Below are 27,536 nucleotides of genomic sequence, written 5' to 3' on the forward strand. Positions count from 1 at the left end.
ATCAGCCGGAATTGATGAGGTAGCTTTCGTATGCAGCTTTCTAATCGTTAGAAAGCTACACGTATGCAGCTTTCTAATCGTGCATCACTCAGTCTTGATCAGTGGTCATTTTTGATTAATTTCATGGTTGAAAATAATTGTTCGCAAACATACGTACTTCCGAACAGAGACATCATTTGCTTTGCATTTTTCGTCAAAAGCGGAAATTTCTCAGGGCTCACATAAGATTTATAAAAATTTTCGATGTTTACTGAGAAAAATACATTTTTTAAATCGGTATTATTCTGCATGTCAATCACTTCAATTTGAAAGTCTTCGGGCACTGTATCCACATTGATATTAAATGGCAAGGAAAACATTTTCATGGAAACCGCCGTCTTCTCAGCTTTGAACATTTGAAATCGTAATTGAAATTCGTTGATTAAAATGTCTATATATTGTGCATATTTTTGAGAAGTAGTAACGTTTTCTTTTTCTAAATGTGGAAAGTGAGACACATTATTCTGCAAAAGATGCTGTTTCCACAATTTTAATTTGCGCTCAAAACCCTGAATTTTATCATACAAATTGTGAATAAACTGTCCTTTGCCTTGAAGTTCCACATTAAGATGCTGAGATGCTGAGTCATGTCGATAAGAAACCCAAAATCGCACATTCATTCTTCATTACCAAAATGAGGAAAGTCATATCCCTTCATATCAAAGAACAATTGTATTTCGCTTTTTAAGTTGTATATTCTTTTTAGCATTGCACCTCTACTAAGCCAACGCACTTCGGTATTAAAAACCATGTCGCCATATTCAGTTTCTAAATCTTTCAGGAATTCTTTAAATTCAGTGATTTAACGCACGCGACTTTATAAAATTGATTAGTTTAATTATTGGTACTGTGACATTTGGCAAACTCAATCTTTTCGCACACAAATTTTCCTGGTGAATTATGCAGTGGTTAACAAATATTTCTCTTCCTGTGACCTTCTTAATGTCTTGAAATAGCCTTCCCGATACTCCTACCTCCATGCTTGACATTGCTCATGCTCCATCTGTCGATATACCAATAATCTTTTCTAATAAAATTTAAAAATTTTCCAACACAGACTTTAGTTCATCGTACAGGTCTTTGCCGGTTGTAGTCCCTTGCATTGGAATCAGTGAACACAATTCTTCAGTAATATTAAATTTGCTGTCAATATCACATATAAATATAGCCAGTTGTGCTGTATTGCTAATATCGCAACTCTCATCAAGTGCCAAAGAACAGTATTCGAATTTTGCAATGCATTCACGAAGCATTGTTGCTATGTTCTCGGACAAGTCTTCAATTCTCCTTGCAATGGTGAATCTTGATAAACTAATGTTTGAAATAATATTAATCCACAAAGGGTTTCATTTTTTTTGCCAGTATTTGACTGACAACAAAACTCGCCTTTACTGCCGTATTTGATAAAATAGCTTGATTTTTAAAAATAGCCTGTTGATTTCCCAAGTTTTTCTCCATTTGATTAAACTTATCTATCCAGAGTTGCCCTGTTAAGTTTTTATATTGTTGTTCATGTTTTGTATTGTAATGCCTTTTTATGTTATATTCTTTTAATGTCGACACAGTCTCTGAGCATATTAAGCATACAGCTTTATCTTCGACGAAAGTGAAAAAATAATCAAATTTCCACTTTTCTTGGAAATGCCTGTGCTCATCCGCAACCTTCCATTTTTTTGTTTGCTTTTCCGACATGCTATTATGGATTAAAAATTTGAAAGTTAAAAAAATTTGTAGGAAAACTTAATTTTGAATAAAAAAAACTCTAATATTACCTTTTTGACAATAATATTGCACTCGCGCCTTTCAAGAAACACAAGAATTGCTAAAATTGCTAGTTAACAGCTTACCAGTCTGACTGATTGTGTGACAGAAGCAAACACAAACAAGCACAGACGCGGCGTGTTCGTATTGCATGTTTGAACAAGTCGCCGACAAGTGAGTAACTCGTCACAAAAAATTGTTTCAGTTTAGTATGTACTACCATTTTATTATAATTAATTTTATAACAATATATTGATGGGAGAAAGTCGATAAAATAATTTCAATTTTAGAAATGCTTGGCGGGCCGCATAAACATGTTTAACGGGCCGTGTTGCTCATCCCTGCTCTAAATATAGATATCAGAGAGATAAGACACTTAAGATCAATGGCACTGAAATGAATAAGATGATCCACAATTAATGTACCAGGGCCACAAATGATTTCCATAGTACTGGAGATCCATGTTTAGGTTAATACTAGTTGGATGAAGCAGCATTAAGTTACATTAGTACAATAAAAAAATCTAATGTAAAATTTAAAGTACAGGTAACGCCCATATAACATGGGACTTCTATAGCACGGATTTGCTCTAACACAGTTTAAGAATTGGGAACATCCCCATATAACACGGTGCTTTTATAGCATGGGTTCATTCTAACATGGTTCTAGAATTAAATAAAACCCTCAGACAACATGAAATGTAATAAAAACTGTTACTAGTTTTGATGATACTCATGCTGAGATCATCATATAGGATAAATAATCCTCTGGTAAAATAATAAATAAGTATTTTACCCATGAAAAAAATTTACTTTATAAAGCTGAAAAACCGGATTCTATCAATGTATGCCAAAAAGGGCCACTAGGGACACCACTAGCAAGTATTTAAATTAATTTAAATTAACAATATAAATTACAGTATTTTATATTTTTACAGTATAATATTCAGTATATTGTTATTTTTATTTGTAATTTTGTATTTGCCTTTCAACTTGTGAATAATAAGTCAGATTTAAAGAAGGATTTAACAGCATGCTTTTTAATTCTTGGAACCTAACCTCCCTTTTCACACTAGTTCTTTGTTTTGTATAACACGGATTCGCATAACACGGCAATTTTTTGGAACGTAACACCCGTGTTATACGGGATTACCTGTATATAGAGCTATGGTTTAATTAGTAGTATTGTTTAAAGTAGAATCTTGGCTAATAACAAAAAAACAGCACTCCAAGCTTTAGAAATAATGACATTATGTTGGTTGCTTGCTAAACTGAGACTAAATCAATGCTTAATAACTAAACACATAAATGACAATAAGATCAAAAATAGAGATTTCATCCAATATGATCATAAACTTACTAGCCTGACCAACTGAAAATTAACTTATTCTTCAAATATCACACTTATACAAATCTTGAATATAATGTATGTACAAGTCGAAAGGCCTACAAGTCGAATGCAGGCATTGGGGCATACTAAATTACAAATAAAAATAATAATATACTGAGTATTACACTGTAAAATTATAAAATAATTTCTATTGTAAATTTAAATTAATTTAAATAATAGCTAGGAGTGCCCCAGTGGCCATTTTTGGCATACTGTCACAGAAAGACAGGGACTGCCCATTTTTTCAGCTTTATATAGTAGATATCAGCAGGGACAAATCTATGTTAATATGTGAAGAATACAGGCTGTATAAATTTGACAGGATCTGAAGCACATATTTCATAGTCCCATTCAGGTAATGCACAGCTCCTGGCCAAGATTCATGAAACAACCTGTACTAATTATTATTTTTTATTATCTTTCAATAATTAAAAGCAAAAAATACTTTAAAAAATAATTTCTACTTATTGTATCCAAGAGAGTTAATATTTAAGAGAATTCACAATACTGTCTTTCAAACAATTCAAGTAACAAATTTTCAAAATGAAAATATTCAGACATACTTAGATTAGAATTTTATTAGAAATCTTCTAAAAAAAGAGATGCTAGAAATGTTATTAATTGTAAGAATTCACAGTTAATGACAGCAGTGAATAAGCGATGGATGGTCAGAGAGGTACTGTACACTGCACTACTGTATTTTCCTAATTGTAGTATTGTGGTTTTTTTTTCAACTTTGCTTTAGTCATCATATCGGATAACTCAACACATTTTCACTTCCCCTTGGGGTGTCGACTTATGCGGACTCAACTGTAATTATTAAATTCAATAAGAGATGGCACTTAATGCCTACCTCTCTAGTGTCAAATTATTTGATATTTAATAATTATTAGTAGTGGTAATTGTGCTTGACTGATTGCTGCATCATTTTTGATCAATTGCAGGTAATATAGCTCATATAAAATGAAAAAAATTTGTAATTTTAATAGGAATATTAAATCCATATTTTTCACAGAGAAATCTTTTAACTACAGACATTTTCTCACTTAGCAACCTACCTGTTTGACAACCATTCAGACTAGGGTTTCTCATTTCCCGGTCTTTTGCTTGTCCCGGGATAAAAGTGAACTGTTTCCCGGGATCCCGGGACAAAATTAATTATTTTATAAGATATACAAAATGTCACGAAATCAAATGATATAATTATTTTTAGTTTTTTAAAGTAATTTAATACGTTCTGCATCCTCCAAAATCATATTAATAATGCTGTATAAGATATGTATTAAAAATTACCTTTGAATTACGTAGAAATTTTCACAAATAGAAAAAATTTATTAAAGTTTGCTGGAAACTGCATACAGCAACGACAAAAATGTCTTTGAATTGAGTTGAAAATTAAAAAAAAATGAACTTAGATCAAACTTCTAACTTAGAAGGTAATTTTTGATTTTTTAAATAAAATATAATACAAAATATTGTAAATTTTTATAAGATTTTAAAAAGCAAAGCTGGTCGATACTCCAATCACTCAATCTGATTCTTATTTTAGTAATGAAAAGTCTTGCTACCTGAGAATGCCTTTACCGATTCAATTGATGTGATTGGAATCGTGTTTAATGCATTTAAGAGAAGACAAATATTATGTGTTTTCATCTGTATCCTGAAAGATTTCTAGTTTGTTTTCGAGATTGTAGTACTTCTTTTGTTCTCTAGTATTCTTGATTTGTCTACCTCGGCTGCATTAATAGAAACATCATAGCCCAATAATTCAGCAGTTCGTTTGTCTTTAATAATCAGGTTATGAAGAAAAACTTCATACTTGCAGACTTCGTACTCATTTGTATCCTTGCCCAATTTGCACAACTTGGCGTTACGCAGTTATTGAAGCTACTAAGCATGGTTAAAAATTAAAACAGCATAAGCACAATTATTCCAGATATTACTGGTAAAGAATTTTGAGAGTTCTACCACAAATAAGCTACATATTGATTATTGACCATTTGTGACCTGCCATAACAAACAAAAGTTAAAAAAAAACTAATAAGTAGGTTTAAAATTAATAAATACAAATGTATTCTGACAGTTTATGAGTTAATTATACTTTCTATTTGCAAAATTTCCTCAACCTTAACATAAAATAAGAAAAAAATGAATTTTTAAAAATTTTGCGGGATTTCCCGAGGTAAGAAAAATTTCCCAGGATATTTCCTAGGTTGAAAAAACGAATAATAATATAATAATAATAATAATAATAATCGTAATCCCGTTTGAGAAACCCTAATTCAGACCTATAACCAGCTCTCAAGTGCAGAGAATCCCCTTTGTCTGAGTCAAAAATTCCCTTTTTTAATCCTAGTCTCATTCCTGCATTTGGTCAATACTCACTAAATAAAGCATTTGCAATCTCCAATATTACCTATTTTGTTTATAAATTTGTATTTTATGTGCACCCCATAGTACAAGATGCCTGCAAAAAGAAAGAGCATGATTTCACCTGGAGAAAGCAAAAGGATTGAAGGAAGGCTATTGACCTTAAGATAAAAATGATTATTATAAATAACTATGAAGCTGGTAAAAAAAACTTAGTGATAGCATGTATTTGGAGCTGGTACATTTGGCTGTTTTAGTGATCTTGAAGGATAAAGATAGTGTGAAAGAGGCAAAGCACCAACAGAATTTAAAGCTACTGTATAATAATTAGGCAGCAAAGGCCTCATTCATGAAATGGAGAAATTATGAGGGATGTTCGGAAAGTTCGCGGCCTTGCCTATATGCGGCGCTGCGATCAATTTAATTTTTGGCAGGAATTATTCAGCCATCTTTGCTAAAGATACGATACCAATTTCCGCTTGATTTGTCATAAAGTTTTGCCACGACAGCTTAGCGGATAATCAGTGTGCAAGTGCTTTGTCAAAAATGGAGAAGACAGAGACTCGTGCGGTCATAAAATACCTGACGAAAAAAGGGATGACCCCATCTCAAATCAAAGCTGACATGGATGAAGTTTTAGGAGAGTCTGCTCCTTCGTACACCACTGTGAAAAAATGGACAGCTCTTTTTAAATCTAGCACCGAGAGTGTGGAAGATGACCTCGCAACGGACGGCCGTCAACTGCTGTCACTAAAGAAAATATCGACAAAGTTCACGATTTGGTGTTAGCAGATTGCTGTTTGAAAACGCGTGAGATAGCTGAGACAACAGGCATATCTGTCGACCAAGTGCACCACATCTTAACCGAAAATTTGGATATGACGAAGGTCTCAGCAAGGTGGATGCCGCGTCTGCTGACCGCCGAGCAAAAACGTGTTCGCACTTTGATGTCAAAGGAGTGTTTGGACTTCTACCAGAAAAATCCACAGGATTTCTTGCATTGGTTTGTGACTACTGACGAAAGGTGGATCCACTACTACACTCCTGAAACAAAAGAACAGTCGAAGCAATGGAAACACCACAGTTCGCCACCACCAAAGAAGGCAAAGACAGTTCCATCAGTGGGGAAAGTGATGGCCTCGGTTTTTTGGGATGCTAAAGGCATCATCTTTATTGACTACCTAGAAAGAGGAAAGACAATCAATGCTGTCTATTACTGTGAACTTTTGGAAAAACTGAAGAAAGAAATCGAAGAAAAGAGGCCACACTTGAAGAAGAAAAAGGTTCTGTTCCACCACAATAATGCACCTGCACATTCCGCCAGAATCACCGAACAAAAGATAAACGAACTTCGCTTCCAATTAGTTCCATATCCACCGTACTCACCCGATTTGGCCCCCTGTGACTTCCACCTTTTCCAAACTTAAAAAAATTCTTGGCTGGAAAGTGATTCCACTCAAATGACGAAGTCATCTCTGAAGTGAATGAGTATTTTGCACACCTTGACAAATCGACCTATTGTGATGCATAAAAAAGCTAGAACATTGCTGGAACAAGTGCATTGCTAATAAAGGAGACTATATTAAAAAATAAAAAAGTTTTAACATTATTTTGTTTGTTATTCTATTTGAGGCCGCGAACTTTCCGAATAGCCCTCGTATATCTGGCAATCTGGTTTGATGACCAGATACAAAAGATCCAGCAATGAGTTACTTAACTTTCTTGACAACATTTGGTGGCACCATCTGTTATCATATTTTATTTTAAAAACTTTTCATATTTTTAACTATTATAAAATGGGAAAAAGCCTAATTTTGAGGGTAGGGATAGGTTTTATAAAAAATTGTAAATGTTAACAAGCAATTATTTGTTGTGACATCGTCACAGTGCTGAGCTGCAATTTTTAATCATATTTTTAATTTATTTAATTTAAAATATATGCTCTCTGTAAGGAGTCAATATCTGATCGTTATTTTATGTTTTTGGGCATTACTCTTAGTTACAGTTATTTTATTTTTGGGGTCTTTTTTTAAGGACAAACTCCTAAACTCTTGTGCAAAAATTCAAAAAGAAAAAAGCATGGATGTTAATTTGCATCAGTGACTGATCCAGTGACACGAACAAATGTAAATAAGGCAGTGCAGAGCTACACATAGAACCAGATAAAAAGATGCTCCATCTATTCAGTCAGGTGATGTAGCTTATGACAGCGATCAGCATAAGAAATGTCTACTTTGATTATTCTTTTTGTGGGTGGAGATCTGAATTGATTTATTGAATTGAATTTATTTTAGAAATTGTTTTATTGTACCATAAACAATTCAGTTCAGTATAAAATGAGGGTGCTAAAGATAAACAAACATTATAATTTCTGTGATGAAAAAAATACAATTTTTTTATGGTGAAAATAAATGGTGTCATTTAATTTATAACTTAGTGTCTTCACTAAAAAAAGATAACCTGGAATGTTAATTACTGTGAAATACAGCTGCATTTTGCAGAATAATTTCATTAGGGTGGATTATTAAGTTTTCACAAAACAAAAATGTGGAGTATATCATTAGTGCTTTTGACTTGAAAGTTAATCATTTCCGACTATAAATTGAGCTAGGTCTGGTTTATACCAATCAAATCTTTTATACACATAATAATCATATGGAATCACTGAATAAATTACAGCACAAATACAATAATCTAATATAACGATAATAAATTCCTCTTAAATGGTAATCAATTTTAATTATATCACATTAAAATTTCTACAATTTATTAATTTTGCAAATGGTATAAAATCCATTTGCAATCAACAAAAACACTATTTTACTTTGGGCAATGTTTATGCAATTTTATTGTGTGATTATTTTTATGTCTAAGATCTTAAAAACATAATAAAAACTGTATTAGAAGTTGAGAATACTTCTCAATTGATTAAAATGCAAAATCTTAAATATCTCAAAAGAAGAAAATTTGAAGTTATACTACTCAAAAAACAGACTTTTATTATTATATTATTATTGTTATTATTATTGCATTAGTTTAATAAATTTGCCTGAAATATCAAAGATTATGTCTGGAATACTGATATACTTTTCAAAACAGTTTAAACAAAATGAGGAAAATGAAGAAATCACTGTTAATATTTAGTGTGATGAAAAAATGTGGATGATCACTGAGGTTTTCCATTCAATGTCAAGCCTTGTCTTTGTTCAAATGATCATACAAAAACCTTCCATCTGTTTTGAAGCTAGAGTAGACTCTATCATCTGACCCTCTTATCCCTTTTCCAGCAGGTTGATGTCAGATGTATGTTCAACTATGAGGGTTTTCTATCATATTGCCATCAGATTGTGTGAGGATGTCATCTTATGTAAATAAATCAACAATTTATAGGTTTGTTTACTTCTACAGCTTCTCCAGCATCTGATACATGGTTGTCCACATGTCAAATTACAATGTTTTTATTTTTTATAAAATTATTTTTTTGGAGAAATGCTATCTCTGACAATGTGCCATCCCAAAGATATGCTTAACTTGTTAGTTCCTAGAGCTAGACTTTCTCACTTACTTGCAGAAATTTGTAAAGAATGTGAATAGAAATTCTTTTTGTAATTTAGTAGAACAAAGTTATAAAAATTATTTAAATACATACAAACCTGTTTTTATGCGGGGGATAGGGACCGCATTAAAAAAAACGCATTAAAAAAAATCTCACGAAACTTCACGAATGGCTGTAAATAATAGTTTTCGCAACACAATTAAGAAAATAATTTTTTTATGCGGTCAACAGGGACCGCATAAAAAAAGTCTCACATAGAAAATAACTCAAAACCGTACGAAATAGAATTTATTGACAACAGATGTCAGCACTTGACTGCATCGTCTGGTCTATCGTCTGTTTTACATATTTTTGTCCAGGTGGTGTTTTGTTGACTTAAAAAGTAAATTATTTCATTTTTCGCATATTCATGCAATAATATTACTATAATAAGTGCATTTATGCTATAATAAGTTTATTTAGCTATAATAAGTCAACGTAAGACATGACGAATCGCACGAGACTAGTCGCCAACTATACCGCACAAATTAAAAATTCGCATTAAAAAAATCGCACAAATAAAAATCGCACATAAAAGGAGCGCATAAAAACAGGTTTGACTGTACATACAAAATAAAAATTTTTAAACAGTTTTTTGTCTTAAGACAGAATTATGATGCATCTTTTCAATATTAATTAATCTAAGTAATTTGTATCAAAATCATTAATATGGTTTAATACAGAAAAACTGAGTATAAATTATTTTCTCTTAAGCTACTTTATTTTTATCTCAAACTTGAATTCAATTTTCTGAAACTGTCTCATAAAATATGAATTTTCATAGTAAACAATTAATAAAATTGAAAACATTTTTTGGCTAATATAAATTCATAAGAACATATAGGAGCAGTGATAAGTTAAGGATCATAAGAATCTTAAATGAAATGAATTTGTGTCTTGAAGAAGAATCTTTGAAGATCTTCAAGATCCATAACATCATTCTATCATACATCCTAAATTTAAATACAGTAAAATCTGCTTATTATATTTATTTTGGGATTTGACTATACTGATGACAATAACTAATTGATAATATTAAGCAGACTAACTAAATAAAACTACAATTAGTTGAAATTCTAGTTTTATTGATTCTGTGATTTTGCTTCTTAGAATAATTAAAAAATATGTAATATGAACATTTATGAATCAATTATTTATCTAGAATCAGCAATTTAAACTGTTTTATTGTGAGCAAGCGATTAAAAATAATAACATTTAACTTTTAAAGCCATGCAGAAAATACACAATAATTATCAATATTAAAAGACTGATAACGATTGTGCATCTTCGGCACATTGTCAAAGCAGACAGAGTGAAAAGATAGGCATTTTTCATCTATTTACCTGAAGATATTGCTGATGATAATCAATATCTAATAACAATAAGTAAAGTTCTTTAAGTGTATTTTAATGTTTTGTGCATGATAATTCTGATAATATTAGATAACTGATATCAATAACTGTATATTTATTACTGAACACATCACTGTATGGGAAGTATGTGGATGAAAATTCAGCATAGAAAGGAGTTTTGTATATTTTCTGCTGTTTTAAATAGTTTAAAGTTGAAAAATTTATTTTAATAATCTTAAACTAAGTAATTGATAGATTAAATTGAAAAATTTTGTTTATAGAGTTTAAAACTTACCAGAATTTGAGGTAGACGTAACATCTGACGAAGTAGGAAATACTTGAGAAAATTGTAAATTATTAATTTTCGGCAAAGATGAATTATTTGTTACGACAAAATCCACTGTATCACCAACAGGATAACGTGAGTTTAAATTATTTGAAGCATTATCCACTCGAGAAGAATTTAAATTATTTGAAAGAGGCGGTTGAAACTCTATACAAGATGATGTACTTATGATGATAAAATATAAAATTAATAAATAGTTTAAAACAATTAATTCTCTTGTCAAATTAACAAAAGAATTAATGAGTAACATATTAAAGATTTTCATTCTTTACTAGAAAAATAAATTCACAATAATTATGATATGTTTAAAGAGGAATTTCCAGGGAAAATGTTGCACATTAATAAGTATTCCAACATGACAACTTTCAAATGCGAAGGAATCGATTTAAGAAAAGAAATATCATTTCTTTTTCCTAATTCTCGAATACATTTTCATCTGTTTCACGTTGAAAACAATTTTAGATCACAAAATATTGAAATTTAAACTCTGAAAACAAGAAATTGAGCACTTCAAACAGGAAGAAAAAAAAACAAACACCATCAAACACACACAGAACCACGTGAGAACTATTGTAATGATGTCACGAAGTGACGTGCAAACGTATAACGATTTTATTGGTTATTAAGTAAAGACGTCAATCGACGAGGTCAAAGTGATATTTTTCGAAATTCCACGTGACGCCAATGCTTATTTTTTCATAGAAAAACCGGTTTTGTATCCTTTGTGATAAAATGTTTTCTTAGCAAAAATATAAAATACAGAGAGTTTAAATTTGATTTGGATTCATGTCTTCGTCTCTTTTTTTACTAATACTACGTCAGATTTAACATTAAGGATATAAATATTTAAATTATAATTTCAAAAATTTTCATTAAAAATTAATTATTGTGCAAGAAATATAAATAATATTGCCTATGGATATTGCAATATGTTGCAACTTGACGTTTGGAATTTTTAATTTGTTAAGTTCCATACCTTCAAATTGGTCTTCCGTGAATTATTGAAATTCATGGAAGAGCAATTTTAAAATAATAATAGAATAACTTCTATTTTTAATTTTCTATTTTCATAACAAACATTTAAATAACAATAATAAGGCATACATCTGTGAGATTTTTAGTTATTCTGTTTTTGTTAATCATTTATTTAAATCGTAATTTATTGAATTTAATTTAATATGGATGATTTATATGTCCTTTTTCACATTCAGTTTTGTATTTTTGGAAATTATACATTAATAATGGAAATAGAACTAATTTTCAGCATCTTCGAGACAAATATTTAAGCTTTTATATAGTACATTGAGCGTATAAAACCTTCTTCGTGATTAAAAACCTGGTAAAACTTGATCACACCTATTGATCGTTCCTATCTTGATCGATTCCCGGGGCCTTTTTATGAACTTTTGAGGCCCCCAACCCAGTTTATGTAGAAGCATTATACAGATACAGGTTTACGGCAAAATATTAATAATGAGTAGTGAGATGTGACCCCCTAAGTCGCTTAGTCTCCAGCCGTGGTCGGGTATGTCTATCGTAATGCGGCTCAGTCCCTTTAATGATTTTTTGCTTTGTAAAACATTTAAGAGAAGTCTTTCTTTAAAAAGAGAAGAAAATATGCAGTCAAACAGAAAATCAAATTCCATTCTTCACTGTAATTAAGGGAATGTTTATGTTTCTGTAAGGCTTTCTGTGATATATTTAGCTCTATATTTTGAATGGAATCAAATTAAAATAAAAATAATTTTTCATTAAATATATTTTTAAAATATTAAATGTTCGTTATTCGATTATATTTTTCTCAAAGAAAGACATTTTTTAGTAGCAACTTATTAAATGTAAATGTTGCAGATTAAGTCGTTCATCTCGATTAAGATGGGAATGTTTAAATTGCGCCGTCGCAATAAACCTTGGCCTCTTTTCCCGCTCAAATTATCCTCGTAGAATGGATTTATTTAACAGGAAAAGTGGCCAGAAATAGGTGACTTATATAATTTACAATGCGTATCAAATATTCGATGTAAGAAAACAAATGTTGAGCATATTATATTACATACAAATTGAGATAAATTAAATAATTTATACAGATGATTGTTTAATTAGAACTGATAATTGATTATGTTTAATATGCTTTTTGATTATCAATTAAAATTATGTATAAGCATTTTTGAATTAAATCAAATAAGACTTGTAATAAAATTCCTGCGGGTCTATTTAACTACTCATAATACTATTATTTTAGGATTGCGAGAAATTTATTCTGTAACAAGATTTTTTTTGTATTCTACAAATGAAAGAACGCCATCAAAAAATGTTTCGAAAATTTTAATATCAAAATTTCATTTTTTTCCTTAAAAACTACAATTTCTGATAATCAAAAATGTAATTATTAAAAATCAATCGGCAATTTATTAATTGTAATTTTTATTTAATAATGAATTATCACTTCATTAAATTATCATAATCATAAAAATTTGAAGTTGTTGTAAAGAACGAGTTCTGCAATGAGAGATCCAGGCTCACTCTTTTTCTTTTCGCTTTCCCTACCTTTCTCTTTCCTCTTACTTTAATAATTTCTGGAGTGGCAGAATAAAAGACCTATTTTGTGTAACGACACCCTGGTTGAAAACTACTGAAGAAATGGATTGATAGAACCATATCGTAAAATGGATTGGTGAAAAAAGGTAGCGCAATTTACATTTAGGCCAAATACCACGGAGGAGTGCCTTCTGAGAAGACTTTCTATGGGAAACTTGTCCCTATTTAGGTGTTAAACATACGAAAAAATACTCGGAAAACTATGTTGCTGGGGTTGGGTTAAAATTCTTCAAATACTTAATATTATTTGGCGATCGAGTGAGGTCCCTTACCAGCAACTTCACCCAACTTTCAAATATTATTTTTTTTATAAAATTTTAAGCCATTTAGTTGTTAAAAAGCTGTGTATAGTAGACAGATTTTTATCTCATTATCTTAAATTATGCATAGACAGTCTACGCATAATTTAATTTAAAATAATATATCCTGTCTTTAAAAATGACTCCGTACCAGCATAAAAAGGCAGTGGCGTAGCGAGGAGGTGCAAGGGGTGTATCATGCACCGGGCGCCACTCGCAGAGGGGCGCCCAAATGGTCTCCAAGACAAACTATACAGGGTGGGCCAACGAAAACGAAACGGCAGAGTGTTCGTGTTCGTCCAAGCAAATCGCTCGGACAGGTCGATTTTATTCTTGAGGGGACATCTTTTGCAATAAAGTTTTTGCGATTCTGAATACAACAGACAACAAAAATTTTAAAAACTCATTTATTTTGTATTAACTAAACAAACATTTATTTCGAAAAAAATGTTTGTTTAGTTAATATTCAGATTCGCAAAAACTTTATTGCATAAGATGTCCCCTCGAGAATAAAATCGACCTGTCAGAGCGATTTGCTTGGACGAACACGAACACTCTGCCGTTTCGTTTTCGTTGGCCCACCCTGTATGTGTTTCTGGAGGGGGGAGGGGGGAGGGGGCGCCAATAAAGTGTCGGGCGCCAGTTATGCCCCAGGCACCAGTTATGTTCGCTACGCCACTGTAAAAAGGTTGGCAATTAAATAAATTTAAAGTAAGTTTATTAAAAAATAATATTTTTATTTAGGATTTAATCTCACTTAAAAATCCCGCTCATTTTTCCTCTCAGAAAAAAAATTTTTTGAACCATTGTAGTTTCAATGGATCTAGTTGAAAGTTTATCTGCCATATTTTCATCTAATCATGGTACCTCGAAACTAATGGGGATGGGAGATTTAATGGGGTCCCGAAATTTAATAATTATTCTTTGAAAACATTTGTTTTCATTACATTATTATTATTATTATTATTATTATTATTATTATTATTCTTTCTGTCTGTTGATAAAAACTGTTTACTTTTATTTCCTGTATTTTTACTTTCGTTGAGCAATAAATTAAAATATACTTATGACATAGTAAAATTATTGGTTAATCATACTCGACAAAATCACAACGCAAATTGTGACATATGAAAATGAAATATTTTAATCATAAGATATATTGTTAATAATTTAAAATGCGACTAATACTTATTTATTCTCATAAATGAGAGAGAATGGTAATCTACAATTATAAATATCTATGGTATTTGAAATTGCACATACATCTTTAACCTTTAATTAAAAATTATTACTATATGTGAATATTTTTCTGTGTGGGCAAGTTTTGGTATGGGTAATTTTCCGTGTGTGCATTTTTCTTGTGAGCATATACGACAGTGGAGGTTTCGGTGTGCAATTTTCGTGTGGGCTTTTTTCATAGAACCGGTTATAAAATGCGTTGCTGGGTTTTAGATTTTTGACTGAGCAAATGATTTGGACTGACTCTGAAAATAATACGAAAGCATCTCTAAAGATACAATTAATCATAAATGATACGAAAAAATTTTTAAATTGTAAATTTTCCTTTTAGTTTGGTTTTATTCGTATACAGCAACGCAACATAATGGACGATTTGTCGAGAGGAGATGCTTCCTGGGAGGTCTTTTATGGGAAACTGGCTCCATTTTAGGTGTTACTAACGTGAAGAAAACTCCGTGTGACCAGCCGGTTGGAGAGGCACGAACTCCTGACCAACTACCAGTGTTCAATGGTATTATCCACTCAGTCATTGTAGACCCCCATTGATACCAGTAGGATTCGAAACACCAATCTCACGACTATGAAACTGGCAAGGCCCTTATCGAGCCACCGGCCACTCTCATTCGGTCACTGGTGGTTCTCTATGACAGTGATTCTCAAAGTGGGGGTCGTGAAAAATATTTGGGGGGTCGCTGAAAAATATTTGGGGGGTCGCTGAAAAATTGATGCCAGATCAATTTTTTCAAATATTTTATAAATTTACTATGGATTCATGTTTAGAAATAATAGAAATAAAAAATATATAAAATAATTTTTACTTAAATAAATTGCACATATAAATAATAAAAATAATATAAATATTTAAATACGAGCCTGACCCCCTCCCTCCGGGATGTTTTTCGACACATACTTATTCTTCGGGAGTCCTTTGAATATTTTTAAGTGCAGAAGGGGGGTCGCGGTCCAAAAAGTTTGAGAAACACTGCTCTATGATATTAAGCTTGTGAGAAATAGGGCAACTCTTTCAACGACGGTTCTCTGAAAATAAGTTAGGCCACAGAAATGAGAATTTACTACATGTATATATATATAGTAGATACATTAGGCCTAAAAATACAGTATAGGCTATGTCGCTATGTCCAGATAGCAGGCTCATTTGATCTGGGCCAAATGATGAAACTCTAAAGTACTCTAAACAATTCTCAGAACATTTTCCTACTAATTAATCTTATTTCTTATTATTTTCTATTCTTTATAATGAATATATATTAAACAGGTTGTAGAATATTAAGACATACATTTTATGATTTATTTTAAATCTATATACAATATAGCCTACTCTATAAATTTGTCTGTTCGTGCGTTATTTATTTCGATTGTAAATTCATATTCTAGACCATGATTCACTTATCTTAATGAATAAACTCAATCCTTAACCTTCACGTAAAAGAGAAGTTATCCTTGAAGGAAACCCATCAATAACAAACGAATTAATACCATTCGTATCATTTAAATTTTATTTTTACAGTATTTTAAGTGTTCTTTTGATTAATAACTAATAGTTATTTTATTATCCTACTTGCCATCTCATTCAAATACATGTAGAGTAGAGATATGTAAGAAAAAGAAGAGATAAAAAGAATTTAGTTGTAATCGTGTGTCAATATTTCTAACTTTCCGGCTTTTATACGACGATTATGCTGCGAAAGATAAGTTAAATTTCTTTAATTTTGTATAAATAATTAAAAAATAAATCAATTAATAGTGCATTAGACAATTCTGCCAGCATAAAATATAATAAATTCAATCATATTTGTCTATGAAATTTGCATATTATTTATAATTATATCGCATTTCTTTCATAAATATCATTAAATGTTCAAATCTGATGCAATGCTGATAATTTACATATTCGTGGACATAGCATCCACCCATACAAGTATAATTTAAAAATAGAATTTCCTATGATTATTTATGTTTTTCCCTATACAAAGATTCTTTCTTTATTCGAATTAAATTATTTTGAGAACGCAAGCTTTTAATCTAATTTAATTTTCTATATAATTTTTAGATAAGAATAATAAAAGTTTTTCTATCCCCGATTGTAATTTTAATAAATTTATAAACTTTATTATAATTAAGATAAAAAAATTAATACTTTCACAAGAAATGATTAACGTTAATTCCTGACGGATTCGAAAAATCGACATTAAAATTAAATTAAATATTTATTTTTCGGTTTAATATTTAAATCAATGTCTCTTCTACTTCGAGATCCATTCTGGCGATCGCACGAAGGGTTATTGTTAACAATTTCCATAGGAGCTGCGAACTATTCTTTGCAAAACTTTAGTTAATAGTAATTAAACGTTTTCATTTGAATATAACTTTTTCTGCATCTTTCTTAATTAATATGGTTAGAAAAACAATACTGGACAAATTTTAAATAAATTATTCAATAATTAATACTGAATTACATAAATCAAAATATTTTTAAATATTTACTTATTTTCTAAAAACGTAAAACGTTTTAAAAATTAGACATTAATAACAATGATTATTTTTTCATTATTTCCTTTCGTCCATTTGAAAATCGTGAGACAATGTCATTGAATAATCCGAATGTAATTATTGAAAACGTAATTGTGACGTATATCCGGTAAAAATTTTAACTAGAAATGGCAAATCGATCATACGTAAGCAATGACGTAGAACTTCATACTAAGTAATTACTAATTTCTGGAATATGCGACTCACAAAATGTACCGATTTTGATATACTTTCATATTATGCTTAAATTCTTATACTACCAATCGAGGATCCCTAAAATTAAGGGTCGTGATCGACTGCCGGTAACATTTTAGGGTATAATTATTGTGCTTATATCTCAAAATATTAGTATTGATGATTGTATTTGGATATACACGTATTGCGTATAATTGGCTCCTTACTCTTACCTGCACTATAACAGAATACAATTATTAAGGCTTACAATTCTTATGAATTACGAGCCGTTAAATAGGAGAGCATGATCAGCATCCGTTTCCTTATTTCAGGGGTTTATGTTCAATAAAGGAATTACCAATATATAGGTAATTGTATCCTGTTATAGTAAGAGCAAGATAAGGAGTTGTAATCATGTTTATATCTAAAAATACAGTAAAATGTCGAATTAACAGAAAATTTCCGGTTCGTTTGTCATATGTGAAAATTAATACCTTGTTAATCTTAAAATGTTTTTATATGCAATTAAATTAATAGATTATTGTTATTATTATTTTTTCAAATCCAAGAGTCATCAGTCTTAACTTCACGTCACAATGGGAATGTCTCGATATATCGTCATCCAAAGACAAATAAATAGAAAATATTTTTGTGTTTTTTTCAAATTTAAATGTTGTTTTATTTTAAGAATATTATTTATTTGTTTACTTAAATACAACTAAAGTCTATTCTCCAAAAATGTTTATTTATTTCGATTTAGATCGTATACTAGTTTATTGCAATACCGGAACTATGGTGAGGGCATAAACGCTAATACATATAGAAAAGTTTTCCGTGAGATTAAATTCCGCATACATACTTCATTTTAATTACACAAACGTATCTATATAAATAAAAACACACAAACTATTTTATATCGGTTTTTTTAATACACGCATTCCGAAAACCTACTTTATTATATAACAGACTATCGGCTTTAACGGACATCCCCCTTGCCGAATTAGTCCGTTAAATAGATATTTTACTGCATTAGAATTTATTACAATATTTTTGGATATAATTCCTTAGTCTTATTTTCACTATAATAGAATAGAATGAGCCCATCATAAGCCTAAAATTTAGAGATTTGTGATCGCTTATCACTAGCTTGTGAACAGTAACTAATAGAGATTATAAACACAAATCACTTGTGTTATAATTGCTATATTGGTGATCCCTATATTTTTGCAAGTTAAGGATAAGAACAGTGACGCATTATCCTACGGGCAAAAAGGGAAATTGCCTTGGACCCCAAACCAATCTTTTATAAACTCATTACTGTACAAAGAATATCAAAATTTAAATTTGGGCCGTATCTAGGCAGCAGGGCCGGATTTACATAAGGACATTTGGGGCCTGTGCCCAGGGCCCCCACAAAACTATGTTTAAACAATGTTACTGCGACAGGCTAGTGTGGCCTAATCATGAGGGCCACAGGCAAAGAAAACCAAACCAGGGAAAAAACCTATGAAACATCGGAAAATTTCGGGAAAAAATTTTACATGGGTATTTTTCAATTAAATTAAAATAATTCGTTTTACACAATAAAATATACATGTATGTTTACAATAACCTTATTTTTAAATGAAATTTACAACTTCCTAGTTGAAATCTAGTTGAAAGTACAGTGTTTTGTGTAAATTTTCTAAATCATCAAGTTTGCCTAATCTTAAAGGGGGGCCCCACCGAATTTGTGTCCAGGGCCCCCGGATTGGTAAATCCGGCCCTGCTAGGCAGGGAGCATCGGCGCAGCTCAGAGGTCGCGTTATAAAACGAACGAGAATATCTGGGGGATTCCATCCAAAATTCCCCGAACAAAAACGTTTAGAAGTCAACACTACATGAGGCTCCCTAATTCAAATGTGCTTGGGGACTCATGAATCTATAACGTGCTACTGGATAAAACAATATAAGGAATTATATCTAATAGGTTTATATTTAAAAAATGCATTATTAAAATATACTACTATTTTAAAATATAAAGACATCGTTATAAACATTCTACAGGGATGATAATCTTTACACATTGACATATATGTAGCCCCGATGCCTAAAAAAATTTTACAATTTCTAACTAATTAAATTAATTTTTACCGTAATAATGAATCAATTTTTCCATTTTTCTAAAACTCATTCAAAAAATATTCGATAATTAAAAACCGGTTATTGACAACTTTCATATTTAAAATAACCTTTAAAACTAATACACCTGTATCCAATTAAAAATAAAAATAAAGTAAAATACAATTTACATTTCAAACAATTAATAAAATACGAATTAACAAAAATATTTTTAATAAAATAAAAATAAAACAACGTTTTTAGATACAGTATTTAAAATATCAGATAAAAGAATAACTACAAAATAACACAATACAAATATATGTAAGTTATATACAATATTTAATTTCAAACTCGAATAGTTGTGACCTCTTCTCTTAATTGTTTATAGAATTTATCAATGTTAATATTAACATAATTGCTATAATAACAATAGCGTGACATTGTTCCTATCGCCTACTGTCATATAGCCCATTGCTACTTGTCAATTATTAAATTTAAATTTAAAAATAAAATAATAGTAATCTCCTTACACAAGAAAATTATATTACTATACAATACTGATTAAAATAACAATTATTATTTTCCATTGAAAAAGGTTTTATTCATAAAATTTAAGTTATTTGAATGCATAACAATATACTTCACTGCTTTTTAACTGTTGTAAAAATTATATAATCTACTTTAACATTTTATGATTCAGCTGAAAAACCGGTGAGAAGTGAAATTGGGTTCAGATCCTTTAGCCTAATTAAAAGTAGAGCCTCACTCTCTCCAGAAGCCATAAAAATATAAAAATAAAATTAATAAAATGGATTTTTTTAAATAAAAAGTTTCATTAAAGGAAATTTTAATTTATATTATTTTAGTATTTGATTTTACTTACAGAATTTTAAATTTTGAAGCTTCTTTCAAGAAGGTGTGGCGGTAGACTCGTTTCGCTCGTATCCTACCCCGAGCCAAGTGAGTTTACTGTCGCATTCTTTGTTTAATTCGGAATTTGAATTTGATTTTTTTAATAATATTTAATAATTACACAGTTAAATTATTTGAAAATTATTGATAAATCTAGATTTTGTATTAAAATTAAGCTAAATGACATTCAATTTTAGATATATATTTTCTATTATGAATTTCTCTTTCATTAAAAAAATTCATTAATAAAATAATAAAATATTGAATATATAAAATTAATAAAGATAAAAGTTAAAAGAATAAATAAATGTTAGCTTTATTTTAATGATTTTTTATGGAGAAGCCAAGGACATGCGAAACTCGTTTTGACTTATTCCTATTAACGTATATACAAGGATTACTTGCTTGATATACGTTATTTTATGGTTAGTAAGTACAAATGACTAATTTATAAATTTTTAAAACAATATTTAAAATTCCTTAAAACTTTGGAAAAATTAAATAATAATAATCACAATTGAAAAATAGTTTAATTTATAATGAAGTGATATACTTTTGTTTTTTATCACAAAGTTTTATTAATTAAAATATAAAATTCATGTATAAAAAGTCCACAGACTTTTGCGAAAATACTCATCACAGAAGGTTTTATTAAGCATAGGAACTACAAAATCTGGAAAAAAAATGTGTTAAACCGGAGTCATATGTCAAAGATAGCAACTCTGGTCTAACTAACTAAAGCAGGTAAAATAAGGTTGGATCAGTCACAAATAAGGGACTTCAATAGTAGCAAAGACCATTTTTGCCGCTCCTAGAAATGTATTCGATGCGCCCGTATTACTTTCCCGGCTCTGTTATACAAAACAGCGGGGAAAGTATGGCGATCGGTCAGAAAATGACCTCCCCATGATTTTACATTTTTGGATTCGGGAGACCTTAAAACGTCGAGAAATTTAAGATAATTCCGGGGTTTTTCTGTATGTATGGATGTTAGTATGTGTGGAGCACGATTTTGTTCACCCTGTTTGAAGTTTAATAACTCCTGTGCTTTTTGTCGAAATATTCTGAAATTTTGCAGGGAGGTTTAATGTATTAGGGGATTGATGTTATTAAATTTTAGTTGTTAAAGATCGAGGGATGGGGAGATAAAGGGGATCGTGTGTTATATCTCGAGTAAGGTCAGTCTTAATTAATTAATGACGGTTTTACTCGTTATTAGTATTTACAATTATTATTATTTTTTTTATAAAACCCATCCCTAACTTCAAAATTAAGCTTTCTACCATTTCATAATAGTTAAATAATATAAAATGTTTTTAATAATAAAATATTATAACAGATGGCGCCACAAATGCAGTTTTAAATGTTTCCGGGGAAAATTAAGCAACTCGTTGGCGGATTTTTTTTAAAGATTAATCCAGAAAAATACAATTTATTTATTTTGAATAGGAAACACGATAATTTTAAAAATTTTAATTATAATTTTTGTTTATATGCGCCCCAAGTAAATACTTTGCTGGTACCTATAGTTGACCTCGCAGTAGCGTAACTAGATAATTAGGAAGAAATCCAGATTCGAATATCTCGCCTTATCTTTGTAAATAAATAAATGTCAAAGTCAAATAAGTATAGAAAAAATTTAGATGCGACAAACATACTTGTATACATATACAATTTCTGAGAGTTTATTCTTTATGCCGCGGCACTAGTGACTAACTAGATCCATAGAGGTAAAGGAGTGATTGAAAATTTAAACGTTTACACAAAAAACAGTGACTCAATAGTGTGACTTGATTAGCGAATACTGAATTTTACATTAAGCAGGGGTCGCGCTGCACTGCGCCAAAATCGCCACTAGGATTTTATCTCCACTTTAATAAAAATATCTCCATTTTTATTAACGTGGCGATAAAATCATAGTCCGCTTGTTTAGACATCAGGCTTGAGATCGAATCACAAATCACACTCTAGCAGAAAAAACAACAAAATATCGAGCTTCCGTACAATGGAAGACCCGTGGACCACATATCTAGCGATTTAAAGATGTCACACGGCAAGTTCGGGAAGAAAAGTAGGAAGTGACGTCGAGAACCGAAGGCAGTTTTGTGCAATGCTGTTGCAGCGTTTCCAGATTGTGATTTTTAATTGACAGAAATTTTGGGGATTTTTTTTTCCACTTTGATCCTCTTTCAGTAGACTAAAACAAAAATTTTGACAGGACCGAACCTGTGAAATACTGTTCAAACGTTATGATCAAATGTGTTATTTAGAATTATTTATTAAAAATTATTCAAGCATGATCCCTATTGCTAACAAGGGGATGGCCAGACGTTTCGGTCTTCGATTCGAACGAAACTTGGTGAGCACGTAACCCTAAACCTTTGACGGCCGGATGGCCGAGCGGTCAAGGTGGCAGCCTACCGCTCTGGGGGACCCGGGATCGAATCCGAACGGGTCGAAAATCCCCAGGAATTTTTCGGGGGTGGTCCGTTCGGATATGTCGGGCCCCGTCCCTCACCACCCGGTCACCCCATTGTGGGCCTGGCCGAACCCATAATGGGCCTTCTAAAAGAGGCCCTCTTAGTGCCCACAGGGCGGAAAGAGTTAAAAAAAAAAAAAAAAAAAACCCTAAACACAAACAGCTCCTCGTCCAAATAATAGGACCCACTTCTCAAGCGTTTCCAAAAATTGAGTCTCCGAAAATATAGTGTTTAGCACATGTCTTTTGGAAGTTTAAATTCCCAGAATGGCGATAACCGAGTGATTAAATAAAACTTTTATTTCTTCACATTTATTTTTACATATTATACATTCTATGTCCTCTCAAGCGAATAAGCTTCAGACGTTACTGCACAAGTACTATGAAAATGACAAGTACTATAAAAAAGACAGTCCGTAAGTTCAGTACAGATGAAACTGAAGAGGGATATCGCGATAGCGGTATCCGGAATGCATATAGCCTATATAAGTGGAAATAAAAGGGTGGTTTACAAAGGTCTGTTGTCGTCCTTTTGGGTATTAAGGGGGCATTTCTTTGTTTTAACATTATTTTAAGCGTCTTTTGGTAGTCACAGAAATCCGGCAACAAATTACATCACATTTTTTAGGTGCATATTTAATTTTATTTCATATTTAATGCATATTCATACGCGGGATGAAACAAACATGCGACAATAGGTGACACAAAGATTTGAGAATTATGATGCACAAAACACGTATTAAAAGAATGTCTTATGTAGGAAGTGCGCAATCAAGTCAATTATAAATAAAATTACATATTCAATATAATTTTATAACTTTCTTTGCAATCTAATTGATGCAGATGTTAGTAGCATTATCAGTTTGGCGTTTGGTGTGAGGGTATAGAAAATACGAACGAGTCGACACGGAGAACTTTAGTGATTTCTTCGATGGAACAAATTGATAACAAGCGTGCTTGATAGAGCAGACACTTAGAAGGGAGAATCCATTTATCTCAATAGGGACTAGACAAAGACAACTATCCAAATTAACAAGATAACTCTTTAATTTTTTTTTTTTTTTTTTTTTTTTTTTTGGAACATACAATGCATCCAGGGAAACACACAGGAACGTATGGAGCCCGACGATCCAATCTACCGAATAGCGTTAACACACAATTCTCCTTACAAATATGTTACAGAATTCCCCTAACGCGCAGACATCGTACCGACAATGAGTTTAAAGTGTACCTCTTCTTTTACTTCTCATCGGACAGGAAACAGTTCTAAAACGAAATCTTTCCGCTGACCTGGTTGCACAGTCTTTACTTTCTCGCTTCCCGACTAATTAATTCCACACGCACTTTCACACACCAGCACTACTTCGCTTCTCCATCTTCGTCCTCTCTCTGTTTCTGTTTTAACTTCTCCCCGAGACACACCCTCTAACAAATCTCCCACCCTCGGTTACACATCCAGATTTCCACAACTCCTCTCCACCGAGTGGGACCCACCACGTGGCGAAGGGGGGCAGGAAAAGACGTAAGGCACACTGGAAAGCAAAAGTTACATGTTAAACTGTCACTTACAAGGAGAGGGCCAGACGTTCGGGTCTCCGATTCGAACGAAACGTAGCCCTAAATACAAACAGCTCCTTGTCCAAATAATAGGACCCACTTTTCAAAGGTTTCCAAAAAATGGGCCTCTGAAAATTTAGTGTTTAGCTTATAAGTCTGAAAGTATCATATTCAAGAGTAGCGATAGTCGAGTGATTAAGACGCTAAGTACTAGAGTTAACTGATGTAGGTTCGATTCTTCGAAACTTTAGATTAGTGTTTTATGTGTAACAATATTATTCCTCACGTTTAAAGTTTATTTAAAAAAAAAACAGTAAAAATTGTAACGTCATTTCCTGTTTACGGAAAACGAATATCTGTAGTTTTAACTCTCGCGTTATTAAATAAAATTTTCTTCACGTTTATTTTTAGATATGGTGGTATTGTGACATTTGACGTATAACAAATATTAATATGAGCGCCTGAGGAAATTGTCCATAATATTAACAATTAAAAAACTAACAAGCTACGCTATTTTCATAGCAGTTGTTTTTTTCATAGTACTTGTGCAGTAATTTCCGAACTTTCAGACGGGACCGAAAATCATATAATTTTCGGTCCCGTCTGAAAGTTCGGAATCGGGGCATCCGGCCGTTAAGTTTTCCATCTATCTAACTTTATTCTCGAGATTAACGAACAGTCATAATGTATAGGTCTACAATTTTAAAACTGTAGCCAAATAATAATGATGATGATAGTACGATGCACTTCATTGTCGTGACTTTTCTAACATTATTCGCCCTGTGGGTATTAAGAGAACATTTTTTTTTTTTTAATCAAGCCTTTTGTGGATTTGGCCATTCCCCGCAATGGGCAGTCAGATATGAGGAAGAGGGACCAACATATTCGGACGGACCACTTCCCCGAAAAATTATTGGTTATTTTTACCCGCCCGGATTCTTTCCAGGGTGAGTGATACATTTACTGCTTAGTCACCTGATGGTCTCATTGGCACGACTGCTAACAGAAACTGACGGAAAATCGAGTGACGGATAAAAGAAATTTTACTTTATTTGGTTTTTAAACATTATACTGTATTACTATTTTCGTTTATTAAAGATAGAAGCTGATACAAATCTAGTAAATATAATAATGTAATTATTAATTAAAATGCCTAAATTATCAGAAATTATATCACCGTTAAGCTAATTTGGATGATTCTACATTCAGAATTATGAGAATTTGTATGGTCTTTCACAAAATTTGGATCATGATCCAAATTATTTAAATGTGAGAACATGATCTTAAGAATACATTCCTGAAGAGAACTTGCCAAAAATTTAAAATTGCATTATACTTGATAGCGAAAAATAACTTGATTTAATTAATATTCTTGTCTACCAAAGAGTAAATATTTATAAGTGCAGTTTTTAAACAAGTTCTTGAAAGATCTTGCATTTCCTCCAGACATTTTATCCCATTCTAAAATCACTGAAAAGTTTAGATGTTTGCTTAACTTATTTTAAGATTTTCCGTTATGTTAAGGAGAAAAACTTTAATGGCGAGTTTTATTTTACAAATAGTAAAAAACAGGCAAAGAAAAAAGATTGAGTTATTTATATGGTTAATATACGACTGATAGACTATTCTTTTAATTTTTTAGTTCTTAGCAATGTGTTAAAACTTTTAAAATAATATTTAAATATTTATCCTATTAAATTTGTAATAAGTTGTTCTTAAGTACTTTTTCATGTATATAATTGATTAAAATTAATTAATTAAATGTATCATAATCATGATTAAGATATCTAATTGATGCTTCTGCAAATAGAATACAATAATGCTTCTATGATAGTTATAAAATGAAAGTATAACTTAAAAAGCGTGGTTTATATTTTACATAAAATAGTTTTTTTTTTTTCGTTTAGACTCTTTCTTCCCCGTTGGCATTAAAAGAACTTTTTTCATGTCCGTTGGGCTAAGCAACAATATGGCGACCGAGTGGCGTGGGAAGAACCACTACTCGAAAAATTCCCGGAGATTTCAACTAGTCCGGATTCAATCTATGAGTTCTCCAGAGCGGTAGACTGAAGCCTTGACCACAACTGCCGTGCGATCGGCAATAAAATGGAATTAAAATGCGTGACAGTTCCCATTATTCTGCTAAGAACATGTAAAACATCGTGTCTAAATTAAGTAATTGAATATTGAAAACAAGTTTTACACACGTGCAACATAAATTATCGATAGCTAAATAACCTGCTGATACGTCAGTAGGATGATTTGTAATTATTCCGTGAACCGAAACAATTAATTTTTTAGACAGAAATATGAATGAATACGTTTTATTTGTAGGTTTTTATGATAGAGTTGTTAATGTTATATTTAGGTTATTTCGAGTTTCTAGCATCATTTGGATACGAGGAATATAAATGTCATTTTCGGTTATAAAAATTCTGACACATCGGAGAGATTCCGATCTATGAAATAATTATCGTATTTCTTGTTTATTGATATAAATTTGGGCTTAAGAAAGAGTTTAATTCTATTTTTACTTCTGTTCGACTCGAACCGTTTGATACAAATCCAGTTAAAGTTGCTTGACAACTTGAGTCAATAAACATCATTATCCTATTACTACATGAAAATGAATCAATTTATTCGCACTTTTGATTCAAATTATGGATTATTTAAAAAAGAAATTTACGGTATTAACTGATAACTTGAAAATTTTTTATTTGTATTCAACGTTTATTTCCAAATAACATTTGTGTTACAACTTGCATTTTTCCGA

The 27,536-nt window shown here is 31.2% G+C and overlaps 1 protein-coding gene and 1 long non-coding RNA gene across 2 annotated transcripts in view; one reads left to right on the forward strand and one right to left on the reverse strand.

The window, feature by feature from the left end:
* LOC136977471 (prion-like-(Q/N-rich) domain-bearing protein 25) overlaps positions 1-11,409 on the reverse strand; it is a 41,119-nt gene extending 29,710 nt beyond the window's left edge. The window contains exon 1 of the mRNA XM_067272966.1: positions 10,802-11,409. Coding sequence (XP_067129067.1) covers positions 10,802-11,117 — 316 coding nt within the window. The 5' untranslated portion in view covers positions 11,118-11,409. The remainder of the gene's footprint in view (positions 1-10,801) is intronic.
* Positions 11,410-14,373: 2,964 nt separating this feature from the next.
* On the forward strand, positions 14,374-26,885 carry LOC136977474 (uncharacterized). Its single transcript, XR_010881096.1, has 2 exons — positions 14,374-14,460; positions 26,671-26,885. It is a non-coding gene; the product is annotated as an uncharacterized lncRNA (long non-coding RNA).
* Positions 26,886-27,536: the final 651 nt, after the last annotated feature.

The sequence above is a fragment of the Centruroides vittatus genome, unplaced genomic scaffold, assembly GCF_030686945.1.
Source record: "Centruroides vittatus isolate TY-2023 unplaced genomic scaffold, ASM3068694v2 contig_459, whole genome shotgun sequence".
NCBI classification, from domain to species: domain Eukaryota; kingdom Metazoa; phylum Arthropoda; class Arachnida; order Scorpiones; family Buthidae; genus Centruroides; species Centruroides vittatus.